Source organism: Bubalus kerabau, chromosome 16 (assembly GCF_029407905.1).
Source record: "Bubalus kerabau isolate K-KA32 ecotype Philippines breed swamp buffalo chromosome 16, PCC_UOA_SB_1v2, whole genome shotgun sequence".
NCBI lineage: Eukaryota > Metazoa > Chordata > Mammalia > Artiodactyla > Bovidae > Bubalus > Bubalus kerabau.
The window spans coordinates 18,282,957-18,305,048 of record NC_073639.1 but is presented as its reverse complement, the minus strand read 5'-3'; the positions used below and the strand labels follow the sequence as shown (position 1 = coordinate 18,305,048).

At 43.8% G+C, this 22,092-nt stretch overlaps 1 protein-coding gene and 1 long non-coding RNA gene across 2 annotated transcripts in view; one reads left to right on the top strand and one right to left on the bottom strand.

Moving 5' to 3' along the window:
• The window catches only part of LOC129630304 (FRAS1-related extracellular matrix protein 3-like), a gene marked incomplete at its 5' end in the record, with an annotated part of 104,754 nt that extends 99,562 nt beyond the window's left edge, over positions 1-5,192 (bottom strand). The window contains 4 exon segments of the mRNA XM_055550806.1: positions 45-2,506; positions 2,508-3,444; positions 3,447-4,577; positions 4,580-5,192. Coding sequence (XP_055406781.1) covers positions 45-2,506; positions 2,508-3,444; positions 3,447-4,577; positions 4,580-5,192 — 5,143 coding nt within the window.
• Positions 5,193-5,254: 62 nt separating this feature from the next.
• LOC129630244 (uncharacterized) lies at positions 5,255-21,681 on the top strand. The gene is made up of 3 exons (XR_008703610.1): positions 5,255-5,372; positions 20,527-20,653; positions 21,324-21,681. It is a non-coding gene; the product is annotated as an uncharacterized LOC129630244 (long non-coding RNA).
• The last annotated feature ends 411 nt before the right edge of the window (positions 21,682-22,092 follow it).

Below are 22,092 nucleotides of genomic sequence, written 5' to 3'. Positions count from 1 at the left end.
CTTAAGGAGCAGGACAAAGGCATCAGGGGACACTGTGTACTAACCTTGTGTAAAAACTCACATGCTCTCATTTCCAAGGCCAGTGTTGATAAAGAAGCCATGCGCCGGTCCTCTGGTTACTTTATACTTCTGGAGCCTGTGGGAATTGTCCCAGTCCTCTGTCTTCAGAGACCTGCTGGTAATCAGGAAGCCCACATGTCCAGGGTGAAGGTGTTTCAAGGCCAGGGCATCTCTGTTAAAGGAAGTCTGGGAGAACCTGTTGTCTAGGGAGTTTCTTATGTGAATCCACATTACCTGAGGTCTGTGTGTCTCCACAGCAGTGTTTGGGAAGACATAGAAATCAGCATGAGTGCCATCTGTCAGAGTCAAGGAGAAACTGTCTTCAGTTGTCTCACTGCCGTCGTGCCAGTAGCAAACCAAGTTCTCGTTCAGGTCCCGTTGGGTGAAGGTGGTCACAGGACGACTGCCATTATACAAAATCCTGCCATGGATGGGGACCTGGGTGATGGTAAAGAGGAGGAGATCATCTGGGGTATCCTTGTCTTCCACTGTCAACTCAAAGGGAGTGATGCATTTTCTTTCCCCTTCTTGTAGTATCAGTTTATGGATGGTCATGATAGGTTTCTAATTATTCACATCTGTGATGAAGATCCTGAAGGTTTGAAACACGGGATTATGTTCATCAGTCTCTTGAAACTCAAAGCTGTCCATCTTTATCTCATCATTTGAAGTGCGAACATAGACTATCTTGTTGCCAGCCAACTGCTGCTGAATGAAAGAGGTAATGGGCTCCCCAGGGTGGTCAGAGATTTCCAAGTGCCCCAGGCTAGGAGCCCTTGTGATGCTGAAGTGCAGCTGTTCATCAAAGCTGTTGATGTCATTGGTGCTAAGCAGATCCGTGGTGAGGGTCACTCTGCCACCTTCTGTCAAGGTGACCCCTTTGCTAACCACCTCAGGGAAGAGGACCCTGTCTAAGCTGCCAATGGTGATGTTGAAATAGTGCTCTAGCAAAGGGTTAATCCCATCAGTCACATCAAACTTGATAAGGTCATGAAGTCCTTGGCTTGTGTGGGTGTAACAGATGAGGCCTCAGTCAATCTCACCCTGGGTGAAGTTCATTCCCAGGGTGAGGTTGTTCCTCACCTCCCCTCTAGGTTTTCTCAGTCACTGTAGAAGTCCTTGTTGAGGCCCAGAGTGGAGGATAAAACTGAGGCTCTTATCATCTGAGTCAAGATCTGTGGCTTTGAGGACCCGATTGGTGATGATCTCAGTGTGTCCAGTCTCTACTTCCAGCCCATTGTTGATGGTCAGCCTAGGGGTTTCATCGTCCACCAGGACCACCACAATGGGTACCATCCTGTGGGTGGCATGCTTGCCGTCACTCAGCCAGACCTCAAAACTGTCCTCTGTGTTCTCAGAGTCATCATGCTCATACACAATGGTGGAGGCCTGCTGAATCTCCTATAAGGTGAAGCTACGGATGGGCTGGCTCTCTGTGGCCAGCTGCTGTATGATTCGCCCATGCCGAGGAGGGAGGGCTGTGAGCTGAAAGTGAAGCTCGTTTGGTGGCAGGTCAGCATCGGCTCCATTGAGCAGTGGGGTGTCCATGACGATGCTCATTCCCTCTAGGACCACAAACTCACGGGAAAAAAGTTCAGGCTGCTCATCATTGGTGGGTAAGATCATTATAGGAAAGAAGACATTTGGGGAGAAGCTGATGCCATCAGAGCAATAAAAGGTGAATTGATCTTTTTGTGGTTCTACCCCCTTGTGGATACTCTGTACATAGTTGACATGACTTAGCTGGACAGCTCTGATGGAGAAAGCGCTGATGAGATAACCAGCTCGGGTCTCTTCTGATCCAGGAGCTGGTGTCATATTTTCCAGGTAGCCAGAGACTGGCTGACCAGTTACTGTGCAGAGAATTTCATCTTGCGGAGTGTCTACATCTTCAATGCTGAGATGTTGTAAGGTCAAGGCACTCTTCCCACCTTCATGGACAACGTAAGACTCCCTGACCAAGACCTTAGGGGCCACATTGTTGACGGGCAGCACCACCACCTGAACCTGCACCTCTTCCACTGTGCTGTCTCCCATCATCCGCTGATGAGAATCCTTGGAGAGGGCAAGCCTGAAGGCATCAGGCTGCTTCTGGAATCCAACTTCACCTCCCGTGTGGACATAGACTACTGTCCCACTGATGAGGTCCTCTTGGGTGAACCGTTCTGTGGGTAAACCATTCACCAGAATAGTGCCCAATTTGGGGTTATCTTCCACAGTGAAAGAGAGCATCAAGTTGCCTGTGTCCTTTAGACCATGGATGATGTCCATGGTGATCTCAGTGGCTCTATTTTCTAGTACATCTATGGACACATCTAATAATGTACTACCTATAATAGAGGTCCTGGGACTTTTGTCAGCTGCTGCGGGTTGCACAGAAATCTGGACAGTGATGGGTATGTGATGCACCTTGTCACTTACCTCCAGATGGAAGGTATCACTGGTTTCTGCGGTTCTGATAAGAGATACTCCTATTAACAATATCAGCTTGCGTGAAATATTCCCCTGGGACCATACATTTTTTTAAGTACTGCAAATGTCCATGTTGGGGACCCCAAACTAATATGAAGACAATCTGGTCGATGTCTGTGTCAGGGTCTGAAACATGCAGCTCATTACTGCTGAGGCTGAAACTCTCTCCTTCTAAGACAGTAAAGCCTCTGTTGGTGACTTGGGGAGGCTGGTTGTCCACAGGCCTCAGGAATAATGTGAATGTGCCAGGTACACTATTGCCTGCAGCATCCTCCACCTGGTAGGTGAACTGCACAATCCACCGTACAATTCCCAGCTTCTTCCGGGGGGGCTGGTAGGCAACCTCATGGTGATTTACCTGGGCCTGGGTGAAGTGCACAACGGGTGTGTCTGGTGAATCAGCGAGCACAATGTCTCCAGCCTGGACTTGGTGGTTGCCATCTGTGTCCGTAGGGGGCATCAGCAGAGTGTACCACAGGTGCTGGTCCTCTGAGTCCCGGTCAATATATTGGAGGAGTTTCTTCTGGAAGTGAGTGAGTTGGTATTGCTGCACGGTCATTTCTAGGGTAGTTCCTGGAAACAGCTCTGGACTCTGCAGATCCACTGGTTGGACTCTGATGGTGAAGAAATGTTGCTTGGATAGATTGGGTGGGTCATGGTCATCCTGCACATGGAAAGTTATCTGGACCATTATGGATTGAGGGCCAAGGGGTCCAAGATGGTGGTAGAAGAGTCTCCCTTCCACTATGTCTTGTTGAAGCCACTCAGTCACCACCTTCTCATAAAGTCCTTCCTGTCCCATGTAATACCAGCCTTCATCTTCAGGAGCCCGAGGTGCTTCCGACTGCCGCAGCAGCATCTCCCCCAGATGCTGCCTTGAGTTGGAGGAACTGGGATCCAGATCCCCCCCCTTTCTTCCTTTTCTCTTACCAGAGGCTGGTCCTCCAGCATAAAGTGGATGGTCGAGTCCTCACAATCAATATCCACTGCACTCAGGACAAAGGGGGAGATCTGGACTGCCTGCCCTCCTGTCACCGAGAGCCTGGTGTCGGCAGTGACCACTGGTGGTTCATCATCAACAGGGATGATGGCGAGAGGGAAGAGGAATTCCACCTGGTGGCGCCCATCCTCCATCCGGAAGACAATGTTGTCACTGTAGGTGTTTCTGCCATCATGCTGGTATACCACTCGCCCTGCTGCCAGGTCCGTTGGCGGGAAATGCTTGCACCCTGCTGGTGCCCCAAGCACGACCAGCTGCCCATGTCTCAAGCCCCTGATGGCAGACACTTTCACCTCTTCCAGGTGATCACTATCACTGATCTGAAGGTTGTTGGCGCTGGAGAGGGGCCTTGACTGACCTTAAAAAAGTAGTAGTCCCCAGTCATAGCTAGCCACCGGGGCCAGGGTGTTCAGGGGTTTCACAACCATCATAAAGGCAAAGGGGTCTGAGGTGGCACCATCTGCATCCACCACTTCCATCTCCAGTTGGAAGAGGTGCTCTGCATCCAATTTCTCCGTAGGGGGCTGATAAGCAATTTTCAGTTCCCGCAGCTCCCGCTGGCTGAAGAAGGATACTGGAAGGCCCAGGGGGTCGTCAGTGCTCACCATGTAGCCCTGGTATCCCGGCGTGGTGATGGGAGCATTGAGAATGTTGAAGACCAGGTCATCGGCATTAGACTCCTTGTCCTCCGCAGCCAGGGCGTCGGGCGTCAGGGCTGTCAGCAGGAACTGATGGACCTCCAGCATCATCGGAGCTGCGATGCTGGGCCTGGGCGCCGTGTTCTCGGATCCCTCAAGGATCCTCACCAGCAGCTGGAAATGTTCTCGGAGCAGCAACTCCTCTGACTCAGCTCCTGGGTCCCCTGGCCCTAGCAGCTCCCCCACCATGGGCACATAGTCCCGGTTGGGCGAGAGGGTGGTGGAGGTGTGCTGGTAGTGCACCCCAGCCCGGATAAAAGCCTCACAGTCTATGGCCTTGGCCCTGGGGAGAGGGGCCCCCGCGGCATCCGCCAAACGCCCATACTTGGGCAGTGGGCCACCCTCGGGGGAACAGGGGTGAGCTGGCACCTGCGGGTGGCCGAGGTCCCGGGCTCCAGGGAAGCAAAGGCCAGCACTCTCCTGTCAATGGCGTGGCTCCAGCCGCGCAGCTCCTCCACCGCCAAAGGCCGGTTGCGGGTCACCAGCTTCAGCCGGTGGAAGACCACGTCCACCGCGAGCATGAAGGGCAGCGGGACCGTGGAAGTCGCAGCGTCGTAGCGCAGCTGCAGCCTCACCCGCGCGCGTCCGGGGCTGCGGGCGCCCCAGTGAGTGTAGCGGACCTGGCGGGGCCCGAAGGCGCAGGGGAAGCGGCGCGGGGAGAGCGCGCCGTGGCGCGGCGGCAGGGCGTCCAACACCGTCACCTCGCACCGGTCCCCCGGCTGCACTCGAATCACCAGGTCCCGGAGCGGGTCGAGCCAAAGCGAGCGGCCCACGGGTACCCGGAGCCCGGGGTTGGCAAGGAGGATGCTGGGGCCGTCGGGGCTGCTGCGGCCGAGGGCGCCCCAGGTGGGCAGGTAGGGCGCCCGAGAGGGCTCAGCCTCAGGCGAGGGTGTCTGTCCCTGTAGGACAGGGCAGCTCAGGAGCAGGTAGGCGAGCGCGGCGGCAAGCTGCCGGGGCGTCCTAGCAGGGCGCGGAGAAATGCCAGCCTTGAGACCTTGGCCCTGGGCTGCCTGGAGGGTATCCTGTCTTCAGAGAGGCCCGTTCAGCAGCGGGTGCAAGCGGTGGAGACGGTGGCTCCTGTCCACTCTGGAGCAGGTGAGCGGACTCAACAAGAGCCAAGGGCTGCGCTTCAGCTGCCGCAGGTAAAAGCAGCGGGGGAGTGTGGGGGGGTGGGGAGTGGATAAGGGGAGTGCCGGTGGGAAGGTGGGGGGAAGGGGAGCAGCCACCTCCGCCCCTCCCCCTCTCCAGTCTGTCCACTGCAGGCACCAGGCATTGTCCTGATGTGCCCCAGCGCGCGGAGACCTAGGAGCGTGCGGGAGCACTCCCCTCTGCCACTTGGTACCTTTACCCAGGGTATCTTACCGACCTTCGAGCCTGGAGGGGTGGCCGGGCACCGTGCAACCCTGGGCTGCCTGCCTCGGACCAGTCGGTCTGGATACTCTCCTTCCTCGGCGGCTCAAAGGGATTGTCCTCCAGGGCCCGAGACGGTGACCATTGCCGGGTCAGTTCTGCTCGTGTGAGACACTGTGCTCCAGCGGTCCATTCATCCAGGCAACGGTCTTTCTGAGAATGGGGAGAAACCCCATTTCTCTTCCTTACCGCTGACAAGAGTGCATTTTTGCAGCCAAAATTGAGTCTCACTTCGGACATGAAAGATGCTAGAGGGAGCTATTTTGCAAATAGGATTTTCTAGCTGTCTGCCTGATAAAGCAATTTATTCCAGATCCTGTGATTCCTTGCTTACAAAATAACCCCGACATTTCTCCTTCTCAGTTTTGGGGGGAAGAGCACTAGCATCCAGACTGGTGAACTTGAACAGCTTTTGTTTTAGTCAGTGGGTCTCACATACCACACAACTGGATGGACCGGATGGCTTTTATTTTCTTAGACCGTGATTTCCATATCTGATCAACAGTGACTGCCTGTGAGTTTATTAGATATGCTTTTTACTAATTACTTTGTTTGTAGAAAAATATATCGGTAGCCAGAGGGGAGGATGTCAAGAGAAACAGTAACAGAGAAAATACTTACCACAGTTACTTGGATCAATTTCTGTGAATTAACCTATTTAACATCTCTAATGAAATTTGGCTTTCAGATCTGGGATGCCTACCCTCCCTGGTGTGGGGTTAGGTTCTTAGCCTCATACTCATGTTTTAAGTATCAGTGGTGTCCTTTTAGCCACAGTGTGGAGTAATTTCTTCCTATAAATAAAATGGTAGTTACTGTGATTTTTAGAAAGCAATTAATGTAAATGTGAGAGAGACCTATTGATGATGGAGAAATAAATGCATCTAAAACTGTACTGATAACAATGGCTTTAAGGGGAATATAAATCTGTAGAATGTTATTCTTAAATTATTCTTTTGATTTTTTTTTTTACAATTTTTTTAACAGACTGTTTTATTCACTTGAGCAGCAGCAGCAACAACTGACTGACTCCCAGAGCAGGAATAAACTGCTAGTGGATTGAAATAGTTAATTTCCTCCCTAAATATTTCATTTAACCAACCAGTGGCATGCTATGGGTCTATATAACCCACCAAAGTAGAATACTACTTAACACACAGAACATTAAGAGATGGTAAATTTGAAACAATATATATTCGCCTAATTATGTGGAGCTACTCTGGTGTGTCTGGAAAGTATTTATTAAGAATATTTTAAATTGAAACATGGGTCAAATTTCACTGTAAATGAAAGAGGCATTATATTTTATAAAACTCCTACCTTGTCCAAATTTTTTAAAAATAATAAAACTCTCATTTGTCTCCATATACTAAATTTTACCAAGTGCATGTTCTTGTGTGGGTGTAATTTTGGTTCCCATTAAAGCATCACTCAATCTGGGCAACTATCTTGCTCATGTGCTATTATCATTATAGGCAGAGGAGGGCAGTTGAGCTGACAGTCAAACTACGTTGATGTTTTTCTCCTTGGATCTGCCCCTTCCAGCTAACATTCCTTTTCTTCTTCTTCACTATGAAGCTTGTTGAAGGTGGTACTTCTTCTTCTTGTGTTTTGTTTGTTTTTGCTTACTATCTCCATTTCATAACCTTCTACCAACTCCCTCTTAAAATTCTTTCATTTCAACAAAACTGCTAAGGTCATTAGTAATTTAGATGGAAAAATCCAATAGCCATCCTTGGTATTCTCCATTTGCCATACCCTTCTGGTTTTCCTCTTTCCTTTCCTCACTCAAATCCTAATTTTTCAAAAAGTCTTTTTTCTATGCTCCCCAAGCCACATTAAGTCTCTGCAATTATACATCTACAGACCATTTGATTAAGATCTGTCTTCTCCACTAGACTTTAAGCTCCACGAGAGTGGGGCGTGTACTCTGTTCACACCTGATACCTAATGCTTATGCCCCCCATCCCGTAGAAGGTACATGATAGCTGTTTGTTGACGGAATGAATGAATAAAAGAATGAAAGTCTCAGAAATAGTAACTACATGCTATAAAGCCAAGGTTTTAGGTAGAAAAAACCCAGTGCAAATGTAGGATCACTTCTTTCTTTCTGCTTCATACTATGGCAATTTATTAGAAGCTGGTGATGGTTCTGTTCAGAGGACACAAATTTGATTTCCAACAACTATTTATTAGAGTTTTCTTTGCACAGAGCAATTTCAGTTATCCATATTGTATTTCTTTTATCTCTTGCTTTCCCAAATTTTTCTTTTAAATCTGAGCTGCATTTCAAGTCTATATTAAGTGGGAAAGAAAAGAATTACAGCATATATATGTGTATATATATAGAATCTAGAAAAATGGTACTGATGAACCTATTTGCAGGGCAGGAATACAGACGCTGACCTAGAGAATGGACTTGTAGACATGGGGCAGGGTTGGAGGGTAAGGAGAGATTGGGACAAACTGAGAGAGCAGCACTGACATCTATACCCTGCCGTATGTGCCATAGCTAGTGGGGAGCTGCTGTATAGCACAGGGATCTCAGCTCAGTGCTCACGGATGACCTGAGAAGACCGGGATGGGGGAGTGGCAGGGAGGCTCGAAAGGGAGGGGATGTATTTATTCATATAGCTGATTCATTTTGTTGTCCTGCAGAAACTAGCACAACACAACATTGTAAAGCAATTATAAAGAAAAAGAAAAGAACCAGAGATTGTGCGCTATGCTGGTGGTTTTCATATGCCCTATGTCACTGGATTCTTTTTTTTTTTTTTTTGTCACTGGATTCTTTTGGAACCCTGCAAGGTGGCTATGTGTCTTATTGTGAAATTATATGTAATGATAGACCCCATCTCATACAGCTATTATAAACATTAAATAGATCACTGCACACAAAAAGCTTTGAGTAGTAGCTGGCACACAGTGTTCAATAATGAAGTTACTATTACAATTACAGATGAGAAATGGGGATTTACAGGAGTTAAGTAGAAAATTTTTACCTTGTAAACTAATTCAACTATCACTAAAAGTGTGTCCTGCAGAGAGGAGTCCTCACATGCCCCTGTCACCCCAGGAGAACGTCTGTCATGCCCACTCCATAAATACTTGGCTCTGCCTGAAGTTCGTAAATGGTATTAAATAGGTCACCGAGAAGAGACTATATGTGCAAATATTGTGCTTGTGCTTTGGCAGGGAGATAGTCCATTTTCAGTGAAGTCACATTCAACTTCAGGAAAAATGACTGAGAACAGGTGGAAGGCGGTGCCTCAAGAACTAGGAAGTTCCACACCAGTATCTCTGTTCCCCATCCAAGGCTAATTGAGCCCAGTTATTCAATCTGATCTTTGCTGAAGCTGCTTTTTCTCTACTAACTGGAGAAATAAAAGGGCCTAAACCCTAAATTTTGTAAGATGGATGCCTCACCACAGTAAAGCCTACCCAGAGGCTTTCCTCTAGTCGATCTTGGGGCCAACAATGGATTCTTGAACATTAAAGAACATGTTCCAATAAGGCAACAGGTTAAAAAAAAATAACCCCCTCCTCCCCAAAACTTTAAAATGACCTCTATTGGCTGTGTAGGTCCTATGTCATCTGCCAAGACAGCAGCTTCAAGAGGGGTTAAGCACAGTGTCTGGCATTGGCCAAGCCAACTTTGCCCCCATTACACATGGAGTTAATTGGCATCTATGTTCCTATTGGTTCCTCCCAGCCTGAAGAATGCAGTGGCCACAGCTCCACCTCAACAGCTGTATCCCAGGACCACATCTTCCTTTGCATAATTGACAACGGTCTCCCTGCCCTATAGGCTGGGCACCACTGTTTTCTGTGCCTCCACATACTACAGGGTGTTGTTAAAGGCAGGCCCCACCCAGTTGGCTACCCAACGGGAGTAGCCACAGAGCCTGTATCAGAGATATGATGCGGGACTCATTAACTTAAACTCATCCGGTGAATACTGCCGCTCTTGTTGTTCAGTCACTCAGTCATGTCCCACTCTTTGTGACCCCATGGACTGCAGCGTGCCAGACTTCCCTGTCCATCACCACCTCCCTGGAGCTTGTTCAAACTCATGTCCATTGAGTCAGTGATGCCATCCAACCATCTCATCCTCTGTCGCCCCCTTCTCCTCCTCCTTCAATCTTTCCTATAATCAGGGTCTTTTCAAATGAGTCAGCTCTTTGCATCAGGTGGCCAAAGTATTGGAGCTTCAGCTTCAGCCTCAGTCCTTCCAATGAATATCCAGGGCTGATTTCCTTTAGGATTGACTGGTTGGATCTTCTTGCAGTCCTAGGGACTCTCAAGAGTCTTCTCTAACACCACAGTTCAAAAGCATCAATTCTTTGGTGCTCAGCCTTCTTTATGTTTCCAACTCTCACATCCATACATGACTACTGGAAAAACCATAGCTTTGACTAAATGGAGCTTTGTTGGCCAAGTAATGTCGCTGCTTTTCAATACGCTGTCTAGTGTTTGCCATAGCTTTTCTTCCAAGGAGCAATCTTTCAATTTTGTGGCTGTACTCACCATCTGCAGTGATTTTGGAGCCCAAGAAAATAAAATCTGTCACTGTTTCCATTGTTTCCTCATCTATGTGCCATGAAGTGATGGGACCAGATGCCATGATCTTTGTTTTTTGAATGCTGAGTTTTAAGCCACTCTCCTCTTTCACCATCATGAAGAGACTCTTTAGTTCCTCTTTGCTTTCTGCCATAAGGCTGGTGTCATCTGCATATCTGAGGTTATTGATATTTCTCCCAGTTATTGATATTGATACTGCTAGTTATGCTATTAATGTGAAGTCAGCACATTTGGGAACTGGATGGTATGGGGAAGGAGAGAGAAGAGGGGATTCAGAATATATTTTCCTGCTCTTCTGAGATCCCACCTAATGTTTGAAAGAGAGCAGATGACAGAGACATCATGACAGAGAGAGCTGCCCTTCAGGCTGTTGTGTTCATGATCCCTCAAAGAAAGGGCTCCTATGCAGATTGTAGCTGCTCAGGGAAAATGCTTGAAGGCTAAGGGTTAAGGGCAGGGGAGCTTATGGAGGTGAGTGAGGAAAGGACTCTTCTATTTTGCATCAGGACAAAGAACTGATTCAAATGCTTTCATTCCTGATTGAAAATAAGACCCTGGAAGACCAGAAGGGATTCTTCTAACCTGCCACATGATAATTGATTATCTTACTTTCAGTCATTCAACACTTAAGGAAGTAACTATATTTCATTTCAAAGGAAAGTGTTAAGAACATATGTTAAAAAAAGAATCAGAGCTAAAAGATTGAGTGATTTTCTAATCTAACTGATATTCTTTGCTCCTTGATTGTATATTTTGATATCATGTCCATTTAGCAGTGGTGTCCTTTAAAGTAGTTTCAAAGATTATGGAGCCAAAGCTCACATGATGAGGAAGAGTGATACTATTTAATTAGCAGTATTTTTTTTTTTTTTTGAGAAATCTTAGTTAAATCTGATGTCGGAATAATTTAAAGACGGCAATATTTTGTTCTTTATCCTGGCTTTGCATTAATAGAATTTGAATGATTTAATAGGAAGTCTGGCTTTTAAGCATTTCTGTTTATTTGTCTTCAAGTTTTATGTGATGGGGAATTATTTATTTTTAGTGCCAGCATTTCTCTCTCTTAAGAATTGATCTGTTGCATATTATAATCATGGCTTCCACTCCAAAATTTACAGCTCAGCCAAACTGTAAAAAAGACTCGTTAGTGTATTTATCAATTACATACAGTTGCTGTAGTTGCTGTGGTTCAGTTGCTAAGCCACGTTGCCGCTCAGCTTTTTATCGTTTCCTTATGCTTTCGGAGTGTTATATTTTTATTTTTTTCCTTTCAATCAATAAGATAAGTATGGAATATGCATAGAAATACAGAACTAGTAAGGTATGATTCTATGTTTATTAAATATATTTTATAAGGAGATTAAAATTAGCACTAACTTCAGTTCAGTTCAGTTCAGTCACTCAGTCGTGTCCGACTCTTTGCGACCCCATGAATCGCAGCAGCCCAGGCCTCCCTGTCCATCACCATCTCCCGGAGTTCACCCAGACTCACGTCCATCGGGTCAGTGATGCCATCCAGCCATCTCATCCTCTGTCGTCCCCATCTCCTCCTGCCCCCAATCCCTCCCAGCATCAGAGTCTTTTCCAATGAGTCAACTCTTCACATCAGGTGGCCAAAGTACTGGAGTTTCAGCTTCAGCATCATTCCTTCCAAAGAAATCCCAGGGCTGATCTCCTTCAGGATGGACTGGTTGATTCTCCTTGCAGTCCAAGGGACTCTCAAGAGCCTTCTCCAGCACCACAGTTCAAAAGCATCAATTCTTCGGTGCTCAGCTTTCTTCACAGTCCAACTCTCACATCCATACATGACCTCTAGAAAAACCATAGCCTTGACTAGACGGACCTTTGTTGGCAAAGTAATGTCTCTGCTTTTGAATATGCTATCTAGGTTGGTCATAACTTTTCTTCCAAGGAGTAAGTGTCTATTAATTTCATGGCTGCAGTCACCATCTGCAGTGATTTGGGAGCCCCCCCCCCCCAAATAAAATCCAACACTGTTTCCACTGTTTCCCCATCTATTTCCCATGAAGTGATGGGACCAGATGCCATCATCTTCGTTTTCTGAATGTTGAGCTTTAAGCCAACTTTTTCACCCTCCTCGTTCACTTTCATCAAGAGGCTTTTTAGTTCCTCTTCACTTTCGGCCATAAGGGTGGTGTCATCTGCATATCTGAGGTTATTGATATTTCTCCCGGCAATCTTGATTCCAGCTTGTGCTTCTTCCAGCCCAGCGTTTCTCATGATGTACTCTGCGTAGAAGTTAAATAAGCAGGGTGACAATATACAACCTTGACATACTCCTTTTCCTATTTGGAACCAGTCTGTTGTTCCATGTCCAGTTCTAACTGCTGCTTCCTGACCTGCATACATATTTCTCAAGAGGCAGGTCAGGTGGTCTGGTATTCCCATCTCTTTCAGAATTTTCCACAGTTTCTTGTGATCCACACAGTCAAAGGCTTTGGCATAGTCAATAAAGCAGAAATAGATGTTTTACTGGAACTCTCTAAACACAAGCTGGAATCAAGATTGCAGGGAGAAATATCAATAACCTCAGATATGCAGATGACACCACCCTTATGGCAGAAAGTGAAGAGGAACTCAAAAGCTTATAGAAGAAAGTGAAAGTGGAGAGTGAAAAAGTTGGCTTGAAGCTCAACATTCAGAAAACGAAGATCATGGCATCCGGTCCCATCACTTCATGGGAAATAGATGGGGAAACAGTGGAAACAGTGTCAGACTTTATTTTTGGGGGCTCCAAAATCACTACAGATGGTGACTGCAGCCATGAAATTAAAAGACGCTTACTCCTTGGAAGGAAAGTTATGACCAACCTAGATAGCATATTCAAAAGCAGAGACATTACTTTGCCAACAAAGGTTCATCTAGTCAAGGCTATGGTTTTTCTAGAGGTCATGTATGGATGTGAGAGTTGGACTGTGAAGAAAGCTGAGTGCCGAAGAATTGATGCTTTTGAACTGTGGTGTTGGAAAAGACTCTTGAGAGTCCCTTGGACTACAAAGAGATCCAACCAGTCTATTCTGAAGGAGATCAGCCCTGGGATTTCTTTGGAAGGAATGATGCTGAAGCTGAAACTCCAGCACTTTGGCCACCTCATGCGAAGAGTTGACTCATTGGGAAAGACTCTGATGCTGGGAGGGATTGGGGGCAGGAGGAGAAGGGGACGACAGAGGATGAGATGGCTGGATGGCATCACTGACTCGATGGACGTGAGTCTGGGTGAACTCCGGGAGTTGGTGATGGACAGGGAGGCCTGGCGTGCTGCAATTCATGGGGTCACAAAGAGTCAGACACGACTGAGTGACTGATCGGATCTGATCTGATCTTGCTTTTTTGATGATCCAGCGGATCATTGGCAATTTGATCTCTGGTTCCCCTGCCTTTTCTAAAACCGGCTTGAACATCAGGAAGTTCACGGTTCATGTATTGCTGTAGCCTGGCTTGGAGAATTTTGAGCATTACTTTACTAGCATGTTAGATGAGTGCAATTGTGCGGTAGTTTGAGCATTCTTTGGCATTGCCTTTGTTTGGGATTCTAATGAAAACTGACCTTTTCCAGTCCTGTGGCCACTGCTGAGTTTTCCAAATTTGCTGGCATATTGAGTGCAGCACTTTCGCAGCATCATCTTTCAGGATTTGAAATAGCTCAACTGGAATTCCATCACCTCCACTAGCTTTGTTCGTAGTGATGCTTCCTAAGGCATGCTTGACTTCACATTCCAGGATATCTGGCTCTAGGTGAGTGATCACACCACCGTGATTATCTGGGTCGTGAAGATCTTTTTTGTACAGTTCTTCTGTGTATTCTTGCCACCTCTTCTTAATATCTTCTGCTTCTGTTAGGTCCATACCATTTCTGTCCTTTATTGAGCCCATCTTTGCATGAAATGTTCCCTTGCTTTCTCTAATTTTCTTGAAGAGATCTCTAGTCTTTCCCATTCTATTGTTTTCCTCTATTTCTTTGCACTGATCACGGAGGAAGGCTTTCTTATCTCTTCTTGCTATTCTTTGGAACTCTGCATTCAGATGCTTATATCTTTCCTTTTCTCCATTGCTTTCCGCTTCTCTTATTTTCACAGCTATTTGTAAGGCCTCCCCAGACAGCCATTTTGCTTTTTTTGCATTTCTTTTCCATGGGGATGGTCTTGATCCCTGTCTTCTGTACAATGTCATGAACCTCGTTCCATAGCTCATCAGGCACTCTGTCTATCAGATGTAGGCCCTTAAATTTATTTCTCACTTCCACTGTATAATCATAAGGGATTTGATTTAGGGCATACCTGAATTGGTCTAGTGGTTTTCCCTACTTTCAAGCCCTGTTAAATTTCTAGGAGGTTTGCAGTTCAGTTCAGTTCAATCGGTCAGTTGTGTCTGACTCTTTGAGACCCCATGGACTGCAGCACTCCAGGCTTCCCTGTCTATCATCAACTCACAGAACTTGCTCAAACTCATATCCATGAACTCGGTGATGCATTCAACCATCTCATCCTCCATCGTCCCCTTCTCCTCCTGCCCTCAATCTTTCCCAGCATCAGGGTCTTTTCAAATGAGTCAGTTCTTTTCATCAGGTGGCCAAAGTATTGGAGCTTCAGCTTCAGCATCAGTCCTTCCAATGAATATTCAGGACCAATTTCTTTTAGGATTGACTGGTTTGATCTCCTTGCAGTCCAAGGGACTCTCAAGAGTCTTTTCCAACACCGCAGTTCAAAAGCATCACTACTTCAGCCCTCAGCTTTCTTTATAGTCCAACTCTCACATCCATACATGACTACAAGGAAAACCATAACTGACTAGACAGACCTTTGTTGGCAAAGTAATGTCTCTGCTTTTTAATATGCTGTCTAGGTTGGTCATAGCTTTTCTTTCAAGGAGCAAGCATCTTTTAATTTCATGGCTGCAGTCACCATGTGCAGTGATTTTATAAGATAGGAGGATTTTTATAGAATAGGAGAAGTAATTTTATAGTGATAGGAGGTTTTTTCTTTTATTATTAATCCCATCTCTGCCCACATCAATTATGGAAAAGTCATGCCTACACTGAATGTATAATATCATTATGCCTTTTGAGAAACATATTTCTCCTACACAAATCAAAGCACACAATACTTATTCTGAATTCTTGGTTCTCAGAGTATACTCTGACTAGTGTATACTCTGTATACTGTAGACTGCAGTATACTGTAGTCATTTCATAATTTTTAAAAAATAACTGCTCTAATGCAGTCAAGCACAGCTATCCCAAAGTTAATCTAAAATCTTAGCAAAACAGCCCATTGCCTTTGTAAATAAATCTGTCTGCGGTGGAATTGGTAGTCAAAGCAGGCAAGCATGAAGATTGATTTAGGTGTATTCCAAGCCAGTGGTTTCCTAAGGGTGATCAATAATCAACCAGTCAATACTTCTAAACATTTTTTAGCAATAAGATTTACAAGCACCTGCAAGTAGGCAAAACTGGAGTTAAATTGCATTTCCTATGAAAGACGTAAAACCAAAAGCCTTACAATAAGGTCTGACTTACAATCTGCAATCAGTAATACCAGAAAGTAGTATGTGACATTCAGATTAGATAGATCTTTGGTTGACTAAGAAGATAATTAATATACAGAGATGAAAATATGCATAAAAACAATTTATTTTTTGTTTGAAGTGGTGAGATCTTGTGTTTCTTAGATAAGACTAACAATTCATCTTTGTATCTCTGAGTCTGTTTCCCAGGCTGTCTTAACTTAAAGGAAACACCTCCTGTTCTAAGGAAATATATTTGTAGTGAGAAAGCACAATCTCTTGATTTGTATAGATTCAAACTTAAGTTACTTCAGGGAAACCTCTGAACTTCTTTATCTCACTCTTCTGAATTATTAAGCGATTTGATAGCACAAAAATAATATAAAAACCAAAATCGTATGACAAAGCAACCATATATAACCAATATAGTTAAAGAATGAGTATTGTTTATTAATTTGTATGTTTTTCTTCATATGACATTATAACTATAAATAAAGAAATCTTCAGATGTAAGTAATATCTTTATAAGTATTAAAATATTTAATATAAAGAAGAAAATACAAATTTTGCTGCTTCAAAAATTATTATTTTAAATTGCAATTTTAATTTTTCTTGTGAGTAACCCTCTGGAATCATCAAATTAACTTCAGAGACATTCAATGCTTGATAGATTATAATATATTTGACAATTTATTCTGAGAAAGTTAAGGTCTTAACATTTCAGTATTTTTATCCATTTACACATGGCCTGAAATGGTCTTTTTAGAGCAAAATATTGATTAAAAATAATCAAAACATAAAGATTCAATTCCATCCATTCATATCAAAAGCTACAGCTTTTCTTATGTGTAAAATTAAATCAGACATTCAACAAGATCTATTTGGCCTGTATTGTATGTACCATCTTGAGCACAATGTAAGAATGTATTAACTTCCTCTTTGAAGTGTTTAATTCTCTGAGCAGAGGAGAATTCTGTATCATGCCCTCCAAGAAGAAAAGATGTATGCCAACAGAATAATAAGACTTCAGATGCATGTAAAAGTTAAATTCAAGCAAAACCCTCAGAACAGGTAGAACATTGCTGAAGATCATAGTCCTGCCCTAAAAAATGGGTAATTGTCCTTACGGCCAAAACACATATTTGGCTCTTCGGGAATTCTATTCATATTGTCTTATTATGCTTTTGGTATCACGTCCAAGAAATTATTGTCAAATCCAGTATTGTGCAGAATTTCCCTTGTTTTCTTCTAAGAATTTTATACTTTTAGGTCCTACCTTTAGGTCTTGAATCCATTCTGAGATAATTTTTGTAAATGGTGTCAGGAAAAGTACAGTTTCATTCTTGTGCATGTAAATAAGTGTTGGTGAGGAGGTGAAAATACTGAAACCCTGTGCACTGTTGATAGGAAAGGAAAATGGTACAGCCACAGTGGAAAACAGTTCAGAGCTTCCTTAAAGATAAAAACTAGAATTAGCGTATGATCCAAAGAATTGAAAGCATGGCCTCAAAGAGAGATACTTGCACACTTATGTTCATAGCAGCATTATTCACAATTAAGAGGCAGAAGCAAACCAAGGGCACACCCACAGATGAATGAACAAAAGGTGGTGCGTGCATACAAAGGGGAGATTCAGCCTGAAAAGAGGAAGAGGTACAGTCACATGCTACAACCTGGATGAACCTCGCGGTAAAATAAATTGGTTATAAAAGACAAATAGTATATTCAGTTGAGTTCAGTCACTCAGTCATGCCTGACTCTTCGTGACCCCATGAATCACAGCACGCCAGGCCTCCCTGTCCATCACCAACTCCCGGAGTTCACCCAGACTCACGTCCATCGAGTCAGTGATGCCATCCAGCCATCTCATCCTCTGTCGTCCCCTTCTCCTCCTGCCCCCAATCCCTCCCAGCATCAGAGTCTTTCCCAATGAGTCAACTCTTCGCATGAGGTGGCCAAAGTGCTGGAGTTTCAGCTTCAGCATCATTCCTTCCAAAGAAATCCCAGGGCTGATCTCCTTCAGAATAGACTGGTTGGATCTCTTTGTAATCCAAGGGACTCTCAAGAGTCTTTTCCAACACCACAGTTCAAAAGCATCCATTCTTCGGCGCTCAGCCTTCTTCACAGTCCAACTCTCACATCCATACACGACCACAGGAAAAACCATAGCCTTGACTAGACGAACCTTTGTTGGCAAAGTAATGTCTCTGCTTTTCAATATGCTATTTAGGTTGGTCATAACTTTCCTTCCAAGGAGTAAGCGTCTTTTAATTTCATGGCTGCAGTCACCATCTGCAGTGATTTTGGAGCCCCCAAAAATAAAGTCTGACACTGTTTCCACTGTTTCCCCATCTATTTCCCATGAAGTGATGGGACTGGATGCCATGATCTTTGTTTTCTGAATGTTGAGCTTTAGGCCAACATTTTCACTCTCCACTTTCACTTTCATCAAGAGGCTTTTGAGTTCCTCTTCACTTTCTGCCATTAGGGTGGTGTCATCTGCATATCTGAGGTTATTGATATTTCTCCCGGCAATCTTGATTCCAGGTTGTATTTCTTCCAGTCCAGAGTTTCTCATGATGTATTCTGCATATAAGTTAAATAAGCAGGGTGATAATATATAGCCTTGATGTACTCCTTTTCCTATTTGGAACCATGTCCAGTTCTAACTGCTGCTTCCTGACCTGCAGACAGATTTCTCAAGAGGCAGGTCAGGTGATCTGGTATTCCCATCTCCTGAAGAATTTTCCACAGTTTACTGTGATCCACACAGTCAAAGGCTTTGGTATAGTCAATAAAGCAGAAATAGATGTTTTTCTGGAACTCTCTTGCTTTTTCCATGACCCAGCGGATGTTGGCAATTTGATCTCTGGTTCCTCTGCCTTTTCTAAAACCAGCTTGAACATCAGGAAGTTCACGGTTCATGAATACATTGCTGAAGCCTGGCTTGGAGAATTTTGAGCATTATTTTACTAGCATGTGAGATGAGTGCAATTGTGCAGTAGTTTGAGCATTCTTTGGCATTGCCTTTCTTTGGGATTGGAATGAAAACTGACCTTTTCCAGTACTGGTCTCACTTTTATGGGGTATATGAAGTAGTCATATTAATTGAGATAGAAAATAAATTGGTGGTTGCCAAGGGGTGAGGGGAGAAGGTGAAATGGTGATTTTTTTTTTATTTAATAGGGATAGAGTTTTGCAAAGATTAAAGTACTGGAGGTCTGTTGCACAACAATATGAATAAAACTAATAGTACTGTACAATTAAAATCGCTAAGATGGTAAATTTTAAATTATGGTTTTTGACTATAATTAAAATCTATTTCAAATATGTCACATATAGATACAAACAATTATATAATATACTTGCTTAAATTTTAAAAGATCAAAATGATACATAGTCCTATAGTGTATCAATTTGTGATTTTTGAAACAAGACAGTAAAATCTGAAAATTCAAGGAGAAATAAAGAGAAAATTCTGTCATTTTACAAGATCTAGACACTGAAATTTTTCTTGAATTTCCTTGAATTGTTTATTTCAAATTGTTTGCTACCATAACGTCATTGACTCAATGGACATGCATTTCAGCAAACTCTGGGAGATAATGAAGGACAGGGAAGCCTGGTATGCTGCAGTTCATGGGGTCTCAAGGAGTTGGACATGACTTGGCAACTGAACAACAACAAAGATATATTTAAGTTATTAACAAAGTTAACATTACACCAGTAATGATGCATGACAGTTTGAGGGTAGCTTCTGGAAAGATCTTATTCTTACATGCTGCTGCGGCTAAGTTGCTTCAGTCATGTCGACTCTGTGTGACCCCATAGATGGCAGCCCACCAGGCTCCCCAGTCCCTGGGATTCTCACAGAAGTGGTCAGGTTTATTTACTTGGTTCAAGTCACAGGTGCTGGCCTTGGGTAGCCTGGGTAAAGTCCCTCCTCCACCACTACCAGCAGTAAGATTTACGTATATTAATTCTTCTTAGCCTCATCATCTTTACCTGTAAATTGAGGATAGTTTTCTTAATACTAAAGTAAATAAGATAGTGCATGGTGTTCTTAACAGAGTAATTTGAATTGTAACAAGAAGAAAGATAATCTGGGAGATGGGAAATTACTGGCTAAAATTGATGGCTTTCAGAAATACACCTGCATGAATGGCAGATGACAAGGGTCCACAAATACAAGCTACATGGCAATGATTAGAAATTTAACTGGAACCCACTTCTTGGGGAGCTTCCCAGGTGACGCCAGTGGTAAAGACTCCCCTGCTGATGCGGGAGGCGTAAGAGATACGGGTTTGATCCCTGGGTTGGGAAGATCCCTTGGAGGAGGGTATGGCCACCCACTCCAGTATTTTTGCCTGGAGAATCCCATGGACAGAGGAACCTGGCAGGGTACAGTCCATAGGGTTGCAAAGAGTCAGACATGACTAAAGCGACCGAGCAAAAGCATGCACTTTTGGGGGGGAGGAAGAGAGCAGCTTTCAACTGTGCCTTAAAACCTAGAAGTCATCCACAACAATAAGATCTCAAAAGGAAACTTGATAAAGAAAGACTTTCGAAACCAAGATGACATTAGAGGGATCACGTGAGATTCTAAATTCCAAATAAGGTGATTGTTTCTCTTCATCTGGTCAATTTTGTCACATAGATATAACAGATACCAGAATGAACTGGGATGTTGATAAGGTTTGGGAAAACTGCATCCAAAATGTTATTTTGATGTGAAAGGATGCCAAACACTAAGTGCTCATAGTAACCTTAAATGTCTTTCAGAATCTCCATGTCTGCTTTTTCATGCCCTTCAAATTGGATAGAGAAAGCTGCATTTCTCTAGGATTTTGTTTCTCTGATGGGAAAAACATATAAAACCGAGATACTTTATGATGTGAACCTCATCCAGGTGAGTAAGGGTGGCAATAGTCAACTAAATGCTAGCTTTTTGCTCTCCAATAAAATGGGTATCAGTGAGGTTATTGCAGGAAAGAAGCAAGTTCACTGCTGTACATTACAGGAATTCTTAAAAATGTATTGTGAACACATATATTTAAACAGTATTCCTGGCAAGATAGTGATAAAACAGTGCAGTTCCCTTGACTTTACTCTAATGAGGATCTACATCCAAGGATTATAGGAAATGATATACCTGGAATTTGGGTCATCTCCACAGTCAATTAATTATATTCTCATGATAGGAAGCCAGATATAAAATAGGGTGACTTTGAGTCTTTGCATACTTTATTTTTTCTGGTGATGGTGTTTGATTTTTATTTCTATAGCACAGAGATTTAAATACTCTATGACATCAACCATTTGATCTTCCTTTATCATTACAATTTATTATTTTTTAAGTCACAGATATTCAATGGACTTTTCAAAGGGATAAATGCAAACTTTCCATATTCGGGGTTATTTTTAAATTGTAGGTCTATGTTCATCATCAATTCAAAATCATGGTTTGACTAAAAAGACAGATGACTAGACAAAGCTTTTTTTTTTTTTTTTTCTGATCTTGTTCATTCAGCTAATCAAGGTGTGCAATCTGTACCTACAGATCTTCCTTTTCCTTATAGGTGTCTGTGTCCTAATCCCCGTGATGCATGAATATGTTATGTGACATGGCAAAGGAGAAACAGCATTATGGATGGAATTAAGGATGCTAGTGAGCTGACCCTGAGATGGGGAGACTATCCTGGACTAGCGGGTGAGCCTAATATAATCACAAGGGTCCTTAAAGGTGAAAGAGGGAGGCAGATAAGGGAGAACAAGAGAGATGGCAGCATGGAAAGGACTTGGTCTGACATCGCTGGCTATTAATGGGGCCACAAGCCAAAGAATGTGAGTGATCTCTAGAAGCTGGAAAAGACAAGGGCATTAATCGTGCCTACAGCCTCCAAAAGGAACCCAGTCTTGCCAGCACCTTGATCTCATCACCCATTTTGGGCCTCTGGCCTCCAGAAATGTAGGATAATAAATTCTTGTTGAACCATGAAGTGTGTGTTACTTTGTTAGGAAATCAACAAATATTTACTATCTACACTGGACCCAGGGAGGTAGAGGTGGTCCCTAGGGGTCTCAGCAAAAACAGTAGGGGCAGCTTTCAGAGTAGGATCTCTAAGAAAGGGCTGTGAGGCTGAGAGGAAATGTGAGGAGTCTCTGGGAGATACCATTTAGGTCTGGGGCCTCATATCTTTGAAGATCTTTTCATTTCTTCATCTTCCTCATGCTTTGGGTATTTGGTTTCCTCTCTCAGGAAACTGGCGTTTTCTGCAGAAGAATTTTGTTTCATGGAAATACTTGTCTTTCCAAAAGTAAATGAAGTCAACAATATGAGATTCAGGC